Here is an 18,948-nt window from a genome sequence, read left to right on the forward strand (position 1 = left end):
AGGTAGGGTTGGGCAGGAGTGTGGATGCCAGGCTGTGATGTGGAACATGGGAAGTGCTGGCGTGGCAGAAGCCCGTAGTCTGGTCTAAGGCAGAGGTGGGACTCAAACTCGGCACCAGAACACAGGAATGCTGGAAAAGGAGCCCGGTGAAGTGGGATGGTTGGGAATGAGTCCCCCGATGTCAGAAAATAGGATCAGAGGTTAAGGCTAGAAGTTGCAATGTAACACAAGGTTTTAGGAGAATTGGCAAACTCCCAGAAAACCTTCTGTGAAGACATACCCACAGCTTTCTGTTTGTATGGATGAATTTGGGGCTGATGCCTGGTTGGCCAGCAGAGTGGGGGAATCCTTTCAGTCATGAGTTGAAAAAAAAAAAAAGGTTGAACCTAAGCATAGTAGTGTAACTGGAGATAACTGTTTGTGTTTTTTCCTAACATACTGCATAGGCTTAGGGCAGTGTGCTACAAATGTGCCCATACTCTGTGGTGGTACCTTTGTGTTGTCCCGGGTATGACGGGTACACTGGCACAGAGGGAAGAAAAATGTTACACTGAAATAGCATTCTGAGCTCTGATTTCACGAAGCTTAATGAAGAAGATCCTGATAGCACTGTTAGAAGAGTAAAATAGGTTCTCTGGGAAACAGCTAAGGCCCTAAATTATTACAATTACACACTCGACTACTTCAGAAAATGAGAATTATTAACTTTTCATTGAGTAAAAGAAGAAAGTGTGTGTGAAAGCTGGACTGAAATATATATAAAAAAAAAAGTAATTAGTGAGCTGTCATCTAGGTGAAACCAGTCTCGCTTCTGAAGGCAAACTGGCCCCTCACTTCCATGACTGTAATAACATTCATTTGATCCTGTCTGCTGGCAGCAGAAAGTAGCTTAATAATTAGTGTGGAATGGGCTCATCTGTGGGGTGGCACATAAGGTGGTACCAGGTATCCCTGAGGAGAGAATTCATATCTAGGTATCTAGGCTGCCATATTTCTGCCACCACTAGCACAGGCAGTGGACCAGAGTCTTGGCTGGTAGATGCACCTGTGGCTCCAGTTCAGCTGTGATGGGGTGAGAGTAGGATTTTGAATCTGGATTTCCATGGGACTTTTGCTTTAGCAAGTCAAGTGACTTGCACTGTCTTGTGTAAGTTGGAAGCTCAGGAAGAACTAAGCAAAAGTTTTTGAGCTGTGGCAAATTCTGTTGGAATCATGGAATTGTTGGAGTTGGAAGGGACCTTCTAGAGATCATCTAGTCCAACTCCTCTGCCAAAGCAGGATTGCCTAGAGCACATTGCTGAGGACTGTTGAGTCAGTTTTAATGTTCAGTGTTAATTTGTGGTGGGTGTATGGAAGGGGAGGAAGCGGGAACAGAAGTGACTCAATGTTTCTTTAGACTGTCCTAATACATAACACATCAGAGGATTCTCCCAGTGGTTTGCACTCTAGACCTTGGGTCACAGAAGATGCATGATCATTTTATTTGATTTAGTTTGGTTTTCCATCACTTAAGCTTAATTACTGTAATTGGGTGTTTGTTTGCCTGCTTTCTTTAATTTTGAGAGACATTTGAGGTGCTTTCCTACGATTTGTTTCACAAGACTAGATGATGTTTTGGTGTATGGACTTCAAAATCTTCTGGGTTTAGGGTGAGACAACGTTAAAAATGTAATCTCTTGCTGGTATGTCAAATTGAATCTGAGAAGCATTTCTATGTTAAAATACAGTAAAAATTAATTGAAGGACTATTTGAAAATAAAACCATTTCTTCCCTTTTTTTCTCCTGCCTTCACCCAACCCCACTCCTAGCACCCTAGGAGTAGCCTGTTCGTGTATAAAGCTTGATTGGTCTTTTATGACTGGTATTTAGTCATTTACTTATATATGATGTTGTCAAGTTGTGAAGGGGCACATCAAAAATGACAAATTTTATTTATCCTTGTTCTGCCTGGTGTGTTTGTCCTGCCTGGTTTTAGTGAAGAGAGCATGGAGTGTTGCACAGATGGGATGGAGAAGGGAAACAGGGCTAAGGGGAAATACAGCTCTTCATAAAAAAATTGCTGTTTCATTTTAAAGCTTGATTTTTTTTTTTCTTTTTGTTGCATGTTTTGTGTAGCACAGGATTGTGATTATCTTTTACTTTTTTTGAGTGTTCATCTGTCTTCTAGATTGTAGAAAAGTTTTTTAGGAAGCCATCATAGGCAATGATAGCAAATTTTTTGGGCCTACATCCATGCCACAATATAAAAAGGTTCAGTTTATTGTAAAATTTACTAAAATATTCAGCGTTACTTAGGATAACTGTCAGTCCACAGACTTCTTAAGTATGAAGCAGTGTAATTGGTGATGCTGTTACTTGTATTCTCTCCCCTGCTTTGGTGTACTAATAACTCTGATTCTCTTGAAAATTTTCTTCCTTCCCCACCCAACAACTGCTTTATAGCTGACAAAAGTAAGCTGTTTCCTAACCTTATCCTCTATCTACGGAGGTCATAAAAATTGCTAATGCAAATGCTGTTGCCTTCTGTTGTGTGATTCTAATAGGAAACGGATCACTGCAATTTATGGGGTACTTACCCTTTTCGGTACATGATGAATGGCTCACTTCAAATGATGTTTCCTCATTGATTTCCTACTATTTGTCACTAGAAATGACAGAGCAGGAAGAACAGCATTTAAACGTGAAGTTGATTTTGAAGATGGCATCTTTTCACTGCGGTGTGAATTCATGGCAATATAGCGTTTGCTGTAGTAGAGGAGCAGAAGACGTGAAGTCAGTTCTTTAATTTTAAATTGCTCTTCAGATTAGGTATCTCTAATCCCACTTTTTGTTACACTGTGTTAGTTTACTTTCCAATTCTTTGGTAGGAAGAGTGAGGGGCTTATTCTGTGTAGGGTTTTCATCACACTGGGCCTACTTGTTGCCATGTTCTTGAAACAAACGTGATATTTATCTGTTGTTAGTCGCTTTTTGGTATTTACATTTCATTCACAGAAAAATCTATGCTCAAGGAAATGCTGTATGATATTTAAGCAAGTGACTCTGAAATAATTGTATTTCTGTAGTGGTGTTTTATTTCACTACGTGGCAGTACGGGAAGAATTAGAAAAATCCTTCTCAACCTGCTCTGTTTCTCGGTGGTTGGGTTGGATTGACTACAAAATGGAAACTCCCTTGAGTTTCTGCAGTGTCCGTACGGTCTTCTTCACTGTCTGTTGCTCTGTGACTCACTAGGCAAGACCACATAAAAGCAAGGTCAATCAGGGGCAGATACAATCCTTCAAAATATAGTTGTTTTTAAATTGACTGGAGTATAAAAGCCATTCCCTTGCCAAGTGGGATAGCTTGTTTCAATTTAGAAGGATTTTGCAGTTTTGCTGTTTATAAGACTGGCTTAAATTTCATTGACTTGACAGTCTTTGAATACTTCAAAGAGTTATAACTTTGCAGGAAATAAAACTGTTTCATTTTCTTTAAATGTTAGTGTTAAAACTTGTTTGCATTCTTCATTTTCAGAGTCCAGTGTTAGCTAACCTGCTAGCAAAAATAAGACTCTGCAGGTTAGAAAAAAGTGTGGAGTTTCCAGTCGCTTCTATAGCTACTACTGCAATTAGGTTTACTTTTAAATGGGTATAAACTGACTTTTTTAAAAAAAACAAACAACTATATGAAAGCATTGAGATGAGGTGTACATATTCCAGAGAACTTGCAGTATTTTTTAACTTTCACTATGTAATGGCACAGCTGTCAGTCATTTTCTTGCATTATTTAACTGCTTCTTGAGGTTTGTGATTATACCTCTGCTCTTTTCTCTCTTGCTGTTATGTGCTTACAGATTTCTAGTTTCAAACCATGATGCAAACAATCCAAGTGAAGAATCAAGTCTGCAGACTTTTAAGTCTGGGCAGCTTCCATTTCTTTCTCTTTTTCTGAAGACCATTTTGCGTAAATCTGAATGATCTATCAGGCTGTGTACAGATGACGAAGTAAATATTTTATATTATCTACTTTCACTGCTAAGGATTATAGAATTGGCCTTCAAATATCTCTAGCATAAACATGCTGGATGTCGAATGAAAAAAGCAAATACTGTCATACCTCTCTGCTCATATTTGCTCTGAAATGGTCTTCATCTAAAGCATAAAATCTTTCTAAATGAAAAAGCACTTTTCTGTAAAACCATCACTTCCAACTGTCCTTTCCAAAATTAGTATTATGAAGCGTTCTGTAGTTAACTTTGCCTGCTTTCTCCCATCCTGCTGCAGTTACTTTCAAAAGTAGAATTCTGAGATTTGTGTGAGATGCCTCACACAAAATAACAACAACAAAAAAATAGTTACCAGCCTTGCAGAACACTAGATTATATGTTTAATTCATTTACTGGGGTAAAACTTGTCCTATAAGGGGTTTCTGCAATTTCCGTGGTGTTCAAGTGGAGCCGCCATGGTTAGCAGCTAATCTACGATCCCTTTGGAAGGGGATGTTAATTGGGTGGACGCTGAGTACTGGGTGATTGTGTGAAGAATATTGGCAGCTTTAGACCTGAGTAATACTGGAATTCAACAGATAATGTAAAACATAACTTCGATACCTAGAAATACTATCTGACTTGTTAGAATGCAAGGAATGAACTATATATTTTTACCTTGGGTATGTGTAAGGATATGGGTGGAGAAAGAGAAGGAAAAAAATATAGTTGGTTTTCTCTACTTCATCTCCATGAAAAACAACCATAATTCATTTCAACAGATCTGCTTTTCTTTGTAACTTAGTGTTTGGTGTACATGCTTGAGTGGCAGAGAACAAAATGTACTTTTTGAAGATAAGAAATGTTCTAAATGTTCATGATGAGAACAGCATGCACTGAACAAGCACAAATCATTCAGACACCTCTTTAACTTTCAGATGTTGAATTTAAGTGACTTAAAATTGGGCTAAAGTAATAATACAAAAATATACAGAACCTTTTTTTCTAAATCCAGCTTTTAGAATCTATGTTCTTATTGTACATCAAACAGCTGTTGATGGCCAGTCTCTAAGTGACTGGCCCAAATCTGAATTTAATATTATTTGGGGATGAACTGCTCCCAATCTTTGCTTTTCTAAACCAGCCTTGTCTCTGACAATGGTAGAAACATCTGTCTTTAGTCTTGGCTTTTACTCTTGCTGGTGGCATGGCCTGCATTGAAAACTGTCAGGTCTAGAGACCCTAGTATTCTGGTGCAGTTAAACAAAAGCATCTGAATACTGATGGCCATAGAGCTGTGATGGGGTGTGTTTGTAAGGCTGGAACAATGTTTTGAACAGTACGTGTTGCTGGAAGATCTATCAGTCAGGAAATTTCAAAACAAGTCCAATTGTAATAAAACTTTGACCAATATTAATAAAGTGGCAATTGCTACATGAGCGTTCAAACCTATTTCACTTGTTTCTTTACCTCTTTATTATCTGCCTCACATTGTTAGCATGTGAACCTAAGAACTGATTATAAAAGATCTGATGTAGGTTCATGAAGTATTTTAGTGGTATTACCCAATTCTTTCATTACCTTTGCAGTAACATTTGACAGAGCTTCATGGAACTGTAGACCTCAGTGAAAAGCATCTAGCTGAATTATTAAAATTATGTATGACTAAGAGTAGTGGAAAGATTTTTATGGGAGCTTTGGATATGATGGATCCTTTTCTCTATTCAAATAATTTATAATAAAAATCTTATGAATCAGTAGCTTGTAGAGAACTTTAAGAAACATTTGTATTCTTTTGCTGTTTGTCTTTTAGAGAAGAGATGAGAGAGAGTATTGTTAATGAGAGAAATCACATTTTCATCATCTGTAATTCTACTGGGCAGGGTGTTTTGGGGGGGTATTTTTGTGGGGAGGGAAATTAAATAGGTGATTTCACATGGCTGTGTTATCTCTAAATACCATTATACTTTACTATTGGTCATGGTTCAAAGTCTTACGTTGATCTAGTCTAAAAAAACCTGATTTTGTTGTTGTTGTTGAAGCTGAATGTTTGAAGGGGTTTCTGTTGTAAATGAGAACTGCTTATTGCTTTGAGTTCCAAAAAAAGATGTTATTTAATTCACTCTGGCAGTGTACCACAGAAGAGTACTCCACTGGGCTTCCTTTGGCAGGTGCCAAGTTCTGCATTGCCAGAAAGTGCAGCTGTGTCTGTCAGCAAAAAGTCAGAGGAACTGTGGTAGAGAGTGCTACCCTCCAGTTTCTTCCTTGCTACCTAATGCTATTAAATAAATACCAAATGAAACTATCTGTTTATCCTATGCCTTGGGTTTTCTTTCTTTATTGTTTTCTGCTGTATCTGAAGCAAATGTTAGTTGCCAGCTTTATTTTAGCCACTGTCTCAGTGGTTTTTTGTGGAAAGTCAAAAATTCTGACATCTGAGTTGGCGAAGAAAAACATTGCACAATGTGTCATGAAACTTCTTCATCACTGTCACTCACCTCCAGGACAGAACAGAAATATGTGCTGTTTCCAAAAATGCGAACTAACAATTGTTTGCATGTTTACTCTTTGCTCCAAGGCATGACTTATTTCTGCGCATCAGAATTGTAATCAAAAACTCTACAAAATTCTCTGCTTGGGTAAGGTTTGTAGCAGCAGCTTGTGATGAACAGTGATGGAAAGTCACTTCCTTTGCTCTAAGAAGGGAAACAATTTATAGTGTCCTACAAACAACTGACAGTTGTCAGACCCTCAGAGGGTCAGTGTAGTGAAAACATCAGTCAAAGTACTCTTTTTCAGTACTCTAAGAAGTCATGTAACTTTGGGCTGGAGCTTCTCTCCTGGAGTCAGCTTTCCCTTTAATGCTCTTCCAGAGACCAACGTACCGCCTATAGCTTCTGGTGTAAATGGGACTAAGCCTCCCTCTATCCGCTGCTCAGCCATCAGGAGCGGAATAAGCACTTGATGTGGTTAAAACTGATGATGACTTACCTAAAACTTTAAGCAAGCCAGAGAGTAAAGAGTTAGTAAAGAGAGAAGCAAATCTTCTGTCTGTAGGTTTTTTCTTCACTGGAGTTACTTCCTTACCCAGCTGCCCTTTGGTCTCCTCTTGCATAGAATCACAGAATGGTTAGAGTTGGAAGGGACCTTAAAGATCATCTAGTTCCAACCCCCTGCCCTGGGCAGGGACACCTCCCACTAGAGCAGGTTGCTCAAAGCCCCATCCAGCCTGGTCTTGAACACTTCCAGGGATGGGGCATCCACCACTTCTCTGGGCAGCTTGTTCCACTGTCTCACCACCCTCACAGTAAACAATTTCTTGCTCATATCTAATCTAGATCTCCCTTCTTTCAGTTTAAAACTGTTACCCCTCACCACTCCACTCCCTGATGAAGAGTCCCTCCCCATCTCCCCTATAGGCCCCCTTTAGGCACTGGAAAGCCATTATAAGGTCTCCCCGGAGCCTTCTCTTCTCCAGGCTGAACAATCCCAGCTCTCTCAGCCTGTCCTCATAGGAGAGGTGCTCCAGCCCTCTGATCATTTTTGTGGCCGTCCTCTGAACCCGTTACCCCAGGTCTGTGTCCTTCCTGTGTTGAGGACTCCAGAGCTGGACACAGCACTCTAGGTGGGGGTCTCATAAGTGCAGAGTAGAGAGGTAGAATCACCTCCCTTGACCTGCTGGCCACACTTCTTTTGAGGCAGCCCAGGATGTGGTTGGCTTTCTGGGCTGCCAGTGCTCGTTGCCAACTCATGTCGAGCTTCTCGCCCACCACCCATGATTTAATATACAAAGACTCTATCTCACAGTGTTAGAGGGAGATATTCTGTTTGGACCTGACCGGTTGTATAGCTGTTGGCGTGGCTTTCTGCTGGGCCTCGTTGCTTTGGCAGGTTCAAGCAGCAGTGGGGTACTGCCACAGTAGGTTACTCCTGTCTTGCTGGACTGTGCCTTGAAGACATCTCCAGCTGGTAGCGGCTGTCATCCATTCAGCCCTCTGTCATGGCAGCATTCATGCCATACCTAAATGCTATTTTTGATTAAAAATGCTTGTGCTATACCTTGAATGAGCTTCTACCAAGGAAACCTGATGTAAACTGGGATCAGGGGCATGAACATACTTTCTAGCAGAAGGATCAGATTAGCAAATAATATTCTACTCCCCATTGAATACTTTTCTATCAGTCCCAGAGATGAACTGTTCCGCATACATCCCTAACATGGCCCTGGAATTATTCTCGTATCAAATATCTTCTTTCTGAATAGATTCATCGTTTCTCACAAAGAACACCTTGCATCCAAGCTCTGCTAGCTGATGACTAAGTGCCCAAGAGGTACTTAGCATGGAGAGGAAAATGTTTTGTACTCGCTCTTGTGACAATAGTTGCCAGCAAAAAACCACCCACAGTTCTGTGCTCCATGAATTTGCTCTAAATGAATGTGCATATACTAAGAGTCTTCTGTTTGACACATACAGGGGGAAACCGTCAGTAACAAATGTACTGCCTTCTTTTAAAGTAGCAGTTCACTGTAAAGAATTTAATGTCCCGATCCATCCTACTATCAAACACAAAAAGCATGAACATGGTATTTCTCAAGATGTCTCTTCTGCAGTGTAGTGCACAGGTATCCAAGCTTGACTGTTTAGAGAGAGGTTGGACTTCTTAAGACACTGACCCAAGGTAACAAGAAGCTCCATGTGAGATATCCATTCCCTTGCACTCACTGCTGAGGGGCTCTTTCTGGTTCTCAAGCTGCTTCCTGCTTCCAGATATCTTTGCTCTGCATGTGCTGGGAAGATACAGCCCAGTTTGGGCTGTAGGTCAGCTGCGTGCTGTGTTAACAACAGAAACACTCTCAAAGTCACCCCTTATCTTTGCACAAGCTCTTGCAGGTCCCAGTGCTCTCCCGTTCTACTACTGGTGGGGAACTGCTCCTTTACTTCCAGGCAGATAATGAAAATCCAGCAGATACTGAAATTGTCATATTTGTTGCTAAACTTCACCTCTGGCAGGCAGACCTATAGTTTGCTTTTGGTCTTTGCAGATAGGAAGGGGAATATGAACCTGTCAGGTGAACAGTGCTAGTGGTTCTTGCATAGCCGAAGACTCATTGAAAAGAATTCTTTGCAGTCCTCCAGTGATCTTTAATGCACTTGTCCAGTTCCTGTGGTCCAGTAATACTCTATATTGTGGTAGTAAACACTTGATAAATTCTTGCCACTGGCTTGACAGAGAGGGAGTGCTCAGCTGAGGAATGGAGAGCTTTTATGGACAGAGAGCTCCGGGGACCTCACCTTTGGCTGGCCTGGGTATTTGCAACATTACAGCTTACCATTTATTGATTTACTTTTCTGCTTTTTATTTTGCTTTTTTTTTTTTGGTTCCCTAGTTTTGACTCAGCATTCCTAGTCGTAAGAAAATGTCATGCCAACAAGCGTGGGACTGCAACGCAGGAAAAAAGCGCCATTGTTTCTGACAGCAACCAAAGTGGCTTGGGTATGAAGGAAGGCACCTTTTTTCATAGCTCATACTGGGGGACAGGGGAAGGAAGAAGCGGGGCAGTCTTGCATTTATTTTTGTATCCCTTAAACCAAGATCTGCATTGGGGTGCTTGATATCCAGATAAGGGAATAACCTCAAATCTTGCACTCTGAGGTTCCGATATTCCTTCTATTTCCCCTATCCTTGTGTTACACAGCTCATGTTCACCTTTCCTCTGGACTCCAGTTGCCCAGCCCTGCTGTCCTGTGTCTTGTCAACCTCAAGGTAGTCCCTCCTACTTTAGAAAAATCCCCTTTCCTCTTTAGTAACATGCAGCAGAACCCCCCTTGCTTCTCCCATTTATGCCCCTTTTGCCTCCCAGCCAGCACCCTCTCTGCATTTTGCCACAGGTCTTTGCGTTTGGGTGGCTGGTTGACTCATGCCAGTGTTCACCATCTCTGCCCCATGCTGGATGTTGGCACAAATACCAAGAGTTCCTCTGCCGATTCCTGCAGCCATCTTGGGAGGCGACAGGACAAGAGGAAATGGCCTCAAGTTGCGCCAGGGTAGGTTCAGGCTGGATATTAGGAAAAATTTTTTCACTGAAAGGGTTATCAGACACTGGAATGGGCTGCCCAGGGAGGTGGTTGAGGCACCATCCCTGGAGGTGTTCAAAAGACGGGTTGATGAAGTGCTGGGAGGTATGGTTTAGTGATGATGCTCCTTGTTTGTTGTGTGGGTGTCTGTTTTTGTCAGTTAGGTTGACGGTTGGACAAGATGATCTTTAAGGTCCCTTCCAACCTAGAAGATTCTGTGATTCTGTGACAAGTAGGAAACTGCAGGTGGCTGTTCCTATTGCTGCCTTAACATCTGCAAGCATAAAATGCTAGTAAAGAGTCAGGGAGATTGTTCCCGAGGCTGTGGCCTACAGTCTTCTTTGCAGAAAGAACATGAGTTTTTTCACTCTTGCTCTGACATAAACAATATTTAAGTTCCCAACCAGGTTGGAGCAGTCTGTATCCCTTGACATTTCATGCAATTTGTGGAAAGAACACCGTGTTCACTTTTTGAATGGCTAATTTTACTGAATTGATTTAATACATCATAGAGATAAATACTGCTATATTTTCTGGTGTAACTGAATGAAACGAGTGCTTGGAGAACTGGTTGGGGCCCCATAGCATGCACAGTTTTTCTGATGGAAAGGTAAGTTCTGAATGAAACACTCAAGATCAGAGTAGCGTAGATAAACCCAGGGGTTACTGAGCTCCTGTGACTTGGATGAAGCCGCCTTTCTTGGCAACCTCTGTAAGAGAACACACAGACTCTTGCACGCTTTTGCTTCAGTTGTTACATCGGTGAGACAGAGGTCTGTACAGATTGTGACCTGATTTGTATTTGAAATAGGTCACCAAGAACTGAGTCAGACTTGTCCTGGCTGGGAACAGTTCCCAGAGTGCCATGCCCTGGTCCTCTCTGACCTGGACTGGTTTCCTCCATGACCAGCAGTTATCAAACAATCAGAGCTTTAAAAGGAGTGATTAACACAATTTCCTCTCTCTCCGAGTGCAAAAAAGAATTAAACGGACAGAATTATGCTCAAATCTTTTTCTTATCTTTTTTTGAGAAGGTGAGGGAGATGAGTGGAAAGGAACTACAAGATACATATAATGTCTAGATAATAAAAATATGTGTCTATATATGAGAAGACAGAATTTTGTATATTAAATGCCTGTTTTTGAAAAGTGTGTATAATCTTGTTTACATCAGGACATCTATCCTGAATTACACCAAATCCTCAGAGTATCCTCAAAGATACATTACCAGAGTGGAGTTCAGTTTGTAGTAGGTAGTATCTTTTAGAAGGTGTTTTGTAATGTTTTCCCCTTAAAAACTGAAATTCCTCACAATCTTCACAAGCACGCATGTTAGAACCTGGGAGGGGTAGGATAAGAGGAGGAAATCACAACTGCATTATAAGAAAAAATGATCTTACTTTGATAAATTAGGAATACCTATGAGGCCCATGACTGTGAGAGAAGGAAAGGAGATCCGGATGTACAATCCTGCTTACAGGGGACAGTGAAATTGGCAGCAACCGTAATTCAGTTCAGAAAGTGTAATATGTGCAAAACTTTTTCCTTTAAAATTTCTCCTCTCTCAGTGCACAGTAATACTGACTGTCTCTACAATTTGTCTGGATTTTAAATCAGATCAGTGTAATTAGCTAACTTTACTTATTAGCTTGAGCTGACTCTAGTGCTACAATGGTTGAATTGGTTGCCATTATATTTGTTTAACTGCTGTAAAGTAAGTTTCTAACAATAGGTTCCTACACTTAAATAGCCCTGTCGAGCAGTGGTGCCCTATCAATCAGTCAGACCTTTCCCTCCTGCTGTCTGCTCTGATAGACAGTTCTGCTGATGGGGGGACTCTGGAAGAAGAGATCAGGAAGAAGGGATGATGGATAAAGACCATCTCCTGTCTTGGGAGGAAATCAGAAAAATCCTTTCTTTGACTATCAACAAGCTGCTTTGTCAAGGTGTCAGAAGATTAATTATGCTCATGCGAGAGGCGAGAGCAACGGTTTCCCCCCCTGGTTTTGGTGTAATGGGGTGGCATTCTTCTGAACTGTGGCAGAGAATTGCAAAGAAAGAGGCTTAAGAGATTTCAGTCCCCTAACATCACTGTCCCCTAAGCATTTGTAAAGCTCTTAGGCATACATCCACGATACTGTGAAGTTCTGCCAGTAATTGATTAATCAAAGTATTTGTTTCAAGTGCAGTATGGACTTGATCTCATGAACCATTTGGTGCCAACTGCTGTTAAAGTCTGTCAACGTTACGGGTAGTTAGGTTATATAAAGATCAAGCTTTCAGTGAAGAGATGCAGAAAACCTTTCCATAGTATAACCATGAACGTGAAAACATGTAACTATTTGCTAGTTTTTGAAATTTAGAAATCAGTAAAAGGGAGGAGTATTCTTTGTTGGAAATGAGCAACTCTGCCTAATATTTTGTTTTATCTATTGTCCTTTTGTACATTTTTGAATAAAGTTAAGTGTAAAGTATAATTTAAAAAAATTAATGATCTTACATTTTTAATTAATTATTTGGGGAATATATAAAATGTGCTAACTTGAATTCTGAACAGAATAGGTTTAGGTAAAAAGAAGTGGTGTTTCTGTTTTTTAAAAAAATAATAATCAGAGACTTGAAGAAAAACACTGCTTAAAATATGAGGCTGTTTACTGTCACTTGGTATATTAAGTAAGTCTCTTCAAAAGCTCTTTAAATCTTGCACAAACTGTGTCAGTAAAAGGACTCCTTTAATTTTGCCTGCCCTGTGACTTAGTCCTGTGCTCAGATGAAGGAGAGCATTTCTGGTAATTTATTGATTTGATACAATTTTGTTTTTTTTTTTTCTTGAAAGGGTGAAGTCTTGAATTAATAAAAGGAAATTGGAGAGTTCAAGAGCCACATAACTTCTTAAGTTTAGTTTCTTTGGAATAGTTTTTCTGGTTTTAATGTTTGCAATGCTAAACTATGAACAGTGGTGTCATGTCTTTTATTTGTTTGTGCTTCTGTGCAGCCTTCCTTCATTTTAATATCACTTTAAGATGTGTTGAAGTCTAATACGCTACAGTTGAAATTGTAACAAAACCAAACATTTTAAACATGGATGTGCCTGACCTTGAAATGCTGCTGATAAAAGCTAATGCTGTTAAATTGCATGCCAAATTAACCCTCATTTCCAAATGCTTTGTGTGTGCGTTTCCTGTAGGATAGGCTTTGATCCTACCAAGCAACACTTCTTTTACAATCAGTTATTTTTTAATGAAGGAAAATCAATGAACCAGTTTCAATGCCTGGTTTCAGCGGTAGCGTAATGAAATGTTTTCTTTGCATCCTTCTAGCACTGTGTTTTGTCTGCTATATGGAATGCCGGACATGATACAGTGTTTTGGCATAGAGGTAATACTGATTTTCAGCTTAAAACTTTTTTTTCACATATGCAAACCTTATCAGGGATTACAAGTTCATGTGAGAAAGGCGCATGAAACTGGATAATGGACTGGACAAGGAGTAACTTTTTGAAGCAGTTGGGTTTTTTTAAAGTCTTAGCATCAGTGAAGCTGAGTTTTAATCTAAATCAAGAGAAAAAGTGTTGCTTGCCTCAACTACTTTTTTCTTGAAGCATCCAGTTTCATATTATTTTAGCAGTTAGTCATTTTGAACACACTTGGTTCTGTTTTATGTTTTCAATTCAGAAGTTATGTTGCAGGAGCATCTGCCTGCACAATGTGTGGGGTTTTCATTTGCATCTTTTGAGAAATATGGACTTGGTATGGGATTTAATGGGATATAATCATGTGCCTTTCTGGGCTGGTGGACCTGTGTATGGATGGGATTTAATGGGATATGTGCCTTTCTGGGCTGGTGGACCTGTGTAACTCTGATGATGTAAACTCCCACAGAAATCAGACAACAGGCGTGAGCAGAAACTGCTCATATACAGGTACCGGCTTTTGCTTGTTCTTGTCTGCTGAGGACCTCGAGTGTATTCATTTTAAAATGAAAGTGCATCTTTTTATCCTCTGACAAACGAACCACCGTCTGCATAAATTCATTTGAAGGGGACATTATCTTCCTGTGTGAACTTTGGTGGGAAGTGCTTGCAGGCCATAAAGCCGATCATCAGTCTCCCTGGGCTGGAGCCAAAATCTCGGCCTGTCTTCCTGACATCTCCACTGGGATGTTTCACTCCTGTGTCCCTTTTCTGTCACCCCGACCTGTCCCTGCGCTCGCCCGCTGGCCAGGGCTGCATCTTGCGGGTCCTCCCTGTGGAACGTCTCTGATCTGGTGGTGGACTTGCTCTTCCATTCGGAGAGGGAAACCTCCAGTCTTTGCCACATCAAGACCATGTTTGCAGGCCTGGACAAACGTAGGCTTGTGCCTGCTCTGTGTGGAAAATTGTTTTCTGAGCCTGTCCTCTTGATTGTGTTACCTTTTTTCTTGCATTCCTCTGCCAGGGTTTTTCTTGTCTTTATAGCATGGGACCTAAGCTCTTTATCTGCTCTTTCAAGGCCCTGAAATCCCTGAGGTTTTTTTTCTCTCCATCATCTGCCCCTTGTCTCTCCTTGTTATTGAGATGTCAGCCCAGGGACCCATTCAGCCCCGCTGTGCCTAATGGGGCAGACCCCTCTGACCTTGATCTAGGTGAGCTACACTGGATCCCATCTCACTCGCAAGGTCTCTTGTGTGGTGCTTCTGCATCTACTGAGGCATTTTGGCTCCAGGGGTGGGAGCGTGGCTCCATGGAGCTGGGGTGGGTGAGCCTTCCCTCAGCGAGAGGTGGCTGGTGGCTCTGCAGGCACCAGCTCTGCTCTGGTGGTCTCTGGGGTTTTTTCCACCCTGGCTGAGGCCTGGCCTTGCTGCTTTCAGTCGGAGCCGCTTAAATGTCTCTTCTCTGTGATCCTGCTCCCTGGAGCTGGATTTTTCTGTTATCCAGTGTATTTCAGTGCTCACCCCTCTGGGTATGGGGGTGGGGGTTGACTGTGTTCCCTTGTGCGTTGAGTTGTCCCGTGTGGATGCTTTGGAAAGGAGACAATCTGCAGGTCAGGGCAGCATCTTTCCTAGTGTGTATACTGCCAGCTCCAAAGTAGTACAAGGCATTAAAAAAGTACATTGTGCTTTACATACATACTTTAGTAGAAGACAGGTTGAGAGAGTTGGGGTTCTTCAGCCTGGTGGAAAGTAGGCTCCAGGGAGACCTTATAGCAGTCTTCCAGTACCTAAAGGGGGGCCTACAGGAGAGATTGCGATGGCCTCTTTATCAGGGAGTGGAGCGATAGGACGAGGGGTAATGGCTTCAAATTGGAAGAGGGTAGATCCAGATTAGATATCAGGAAGAAAATTTTCACTATGAAACAGGTTGCCCAGAGAAAGTTGTGGATGCCCCATCCCTGAAAGTGTTCCAGGCCAGGCTGCTTTGAGCAACCTGCTCTAGTGGGAGGTGTCCCTGCCCATGGCAGGGGGTTGGAACTGGGTGATCTTTAAGGTCCCTTCCAACCTAAACCATTCTATGATTCCATGATTTTAGAGCCTCAGGGGTGTGTGAAGACTTGGGAGTGAGCAAGTTCAGAGCGAGAAGACTCTGGATTTTCCAAAGACACTGTTCTGTTTGTTTGTGTGCATATGAGTTTTTAAAGCAGCGTTCTCTTTCTACTCTAAATACAAGAATTAACGTTTTTTTGGCAGAGTAAACCTCGAGTCACTGTAGTTCCTTCATGCAGGCCCACATCACTATTGGCCCTCTTCGAAGGACCCTGGCTTTGCCTCCAGGAAAATCCAGAAGTGAGGTTTCTCAGTTGTGCCTAACGGTGAGTGGAAGTGAGGGGAAGCCTTCCTGCCAGAGCAGCAGCAGATGTGGCTCGTGGGCAAGTGGATTGATCGTGGCAGTGCTGAAGTGCTGGTTGGGAGAGACATCTGGAGGTCTAGTCCAATTCCCACTCTCAACAAGACTGTTGCCAGCATTTGTGTTGAAAGTCGTCGTTAGAGGACAGAGAAAAAGGTAGTGGGGTATAACTGAAGATACTTACTGTATTATAACCGAAGGAACCTTAGGAAATGCTGATAGCAAGAGGAAAAGATGAAAGGTTTGTTGTTGCCACTTTTTAGCAGCATTTCTCTGAGAATTTAAGGGAAAATGAATTCTGCTGAAGTGACCTTTTTTCACCTCTATACTGGCTTTGAAAAGCCTGTGCTCCCTGAGCCATCCACACAAACACTTACCCAAATAATGAAAAATCCAAGTGCACATGCTCCAAGGGGTAGTTAAGCATCACTAAAAAAAAAATTCTCATCACTGCTATTATGTTAGAGGGCAGCAGTTCCTAAGGCAAATTGATTTTTTTTTCCATTTTAATAACTTCAAAATGCTCTCAATCTATCCAGAAGGAAGACATGATAACTCCTAAATAACTAACTAGAACCTTTTTGAAGCCAGGGATATCCTTTTGCATACCTTTTCCTGTGACTAAGGATTTTGTTGAAACTTAAAATAATATTTAGGAGGAGATAAATCTTGCTAAGTCCTATGCTTTTCTGTAGAAATAGAGGGTAATTGAAGATGCTGTTTTTTTCATTTTAAAATTGGGTGTACAACAGATAAAATGTAAGCTTCAAAAGAGGCTGTTTTGGAGAGGAAGTGAACTTGAGAAAAATAGGCAACTTAACATGAATTTTTTAGCCTTCCTTTTAGCACAGAGTGTTCTTGTTACACTTGCTGACCCAGTTGTTTCACTGTTATTTTAAAGTGTACTTATTTTCTCTTTGAGGTTTGGTTTGCTTTTTTTCTCTCTATTCTTGGAGAAAGAGTAATATGTGACACTTGCCTGATACCTGACATTAGATCAAACAGTCACATCGCTGCCTTCCTAAATGAGGCTGGTTTTGTGTAATACTATTTATTATGGTTTTTGAAAAAGGACAACCAGTATTTTTCTGTTTTGGCAGATGAATGGCTGTGAATGGTACCTTGCAATAAAATCAGCATTTCGGCGCTGTCCCTGTTGGGTCTTTTGTATTTATGGGGGAGGAATCCCTGGTCACTGGGTTGTTTTCTGTGCAAACACTGGGAGAATGCTGGGACCAACAGGGTTGAGCTGACCTTACATCCTGGCCTGTTCCCTGCCACTGACTGTCATGTTTCAAAGGTTAAACTAACTGTGGATGAAATGTAATCAGTAGTGCACTGGATCCTTTCCAGATCACACTGGAGGAGTGCAATAACCAGCATTGTTAGCTTTGGGAGAGCAAGAGACAGAGGTCATTACCTGTGTGTGTCTGAGCATGAGGAACCAACTGCCTTTCCTGCTACCTCCCACGTATGTTTATTTAAATCTTATCAGAATTGTTATCCTGCTTGCCCCTACTTTTGAAAAAAAAAAAAAAAAAAAAGGCTGTTTATTCTTTATACACTGTAAGTTCCATCCTTCTGTTGATTTCTTGAAGTTTTGAGAGATCTCAAACCCTATCATTAAACGAGATCTGGATCGATACTTGGAGAAGCAGAAAAGGCTGGAAGAAAAAGAGTTGCTGCTTTTTTAGATGACTCAAAAATAGGCCAGGATAAAGCAGACAATACTCTTAAGACAGAGACATACTGCACCAGCAGAGACAAGATAGTTTTGGTAAAGTTTCCTAGCTTTGCTAGTGGGTAGCTAGGAAAAGAGCTGGTACAGTAGGAAGCTGGCGAGGGACAGAGAGCAAGCGTGGGAGGAGGAGGTGGAACAGAAGCACCAGCATGAAGATAGCATCTCTGTGAATTGATTTCCTATTTCTCTCCATACTCAACCACTCATTTTCTCCAACTCCATCTCTCATTTGTGCAGTACTTTCAGTCCTCTGCATACAGATCTGCAGCAGGAGTCTGTTCCCAGCATCAGATAAAGAGGCTTTTTGGAAAGCACCAGAAACATGTAGCATATGGTGGGGAAGTACCGCTTATTGTCACGTTCGGGATTTCAAGGGTGACAGGCGGTGAAGGCAGTATTTTTTCTGCCTATTTAGCTTTTACACAGCCCATCCTCTGAAACTGCCTGTACAATGAGAATAGACTTGAGTGGGAAACAAAAAATTGTCTTCCTTTTGACTTCCATGCAAAGGTTCCTACTCCATCAAAGTGTGTTGTTTTCTTTGTAGACCAGTGTATGGTTATGGCCTTGAAAACCAATACATTTAGCAGCAATGGAGACTTTGCCTTGGAAAGAGGAGGGGGACAGATGGGGGACTTCCATTTCAGAGCAAGTCAGACTTAATTGACGTGTAGAGAGGATTAGATTATTTCAATATATGTCTTTGTATACACACCTGATTGTTATGTTATAATTAACAGCTGGGGATATGAATGCCTTTTCTTTTCCAGGGGCTCTCTGTATGGGTTTTTCAGTTTATGCATTTTGTGGTAGTTTCTAAAGAAGCTCTGATAAGCAGCTTCAGAGGCCTGTATCAGTTTATAGGAAGGTCAGCTCTGTCCTGAGGAGCTCAGTGTAAGTTGGTTATGATGTTGGGAGAAGAAAATGCTGTTATCCACCTTTGCTAGACTCTCTCAGGATCTGAGTACAAGCAGAGTGAGCTCCTTATCAGTGTTTCCATCTGTTGCCCCCCTCCTGTACTTCAGCAGTAGAATGATCTTATCCTTAATCCTGAGTCTTCATGAGATCTTCTTTCTACTTCAGCATATGTGAGAGAACACAAGGTTTTCTCTTCCTATTTACTTTTTTTACAAAATTCTTATTTTTGAAAGGCCTTTTCTTTCCTTGACCAATATTTTTTTGTTTCTCTCCATGCCAGAGCACTGGAGATGCGGAAGAACTGAGGAAAAGCATTAGTGACTGTCTTATCCTTGTGACCTCTGAGTAGTGTTCTTTCCCAGTCCTGTCTTTCACCTGCCACTTTGTCTACACTAGGTTTCTTTTTAATTGTTCAAAGAGCAG

The 18,948-nt window shown here is 41.3% G+C and overlaps 2 protein-coding genes across 2 annotated transcripts in view; one reads left to right on the forward strand and one right to left on the reverse strand.

The window, feature by feature from the left end:
- The window catches only part of LOC106885934 (basic salivary proline-rich protein 1-like), a 49,221-nt gene extending 35,129 nt beyond the window's left edge, over positions 1-14,092 (reverse strand). Inside the window, exon 1 of the mRNA XM_014938456.1 lies at positions 13,972-14,092. Coding sequence (XP_014793942.1) covers positions 13,972-14,092 — 121 coding nt within the window. The remainder of the gene's footprint in view (positions 1-13,971) is intronic.
- GREB1L (growth regulation by estrogen in breast cancer-like) overlaps positions 1-18,948 on the forward strand; it is a 160,169-nt gene that overhangs the window by 32,326 nt on the left and 108,895 nt on the right. The window lies entirely within an intron of this gene.

This window comes from Calidris pugnax, unplaced genomic scaffold (genome assembly GCF_001431845.1).
Source record: "Calidris pugnax isolate Ruff unplaced genomic scaffold, ASM143184v1 scaffold13, whole genome shotgun sequence".
Taxonomy (NCBI): Eukaryota; Metazoa; Chordata; class Aves; order Charadriiformes; family Scolopacidae; genus Calidris; species Calidris pugnax.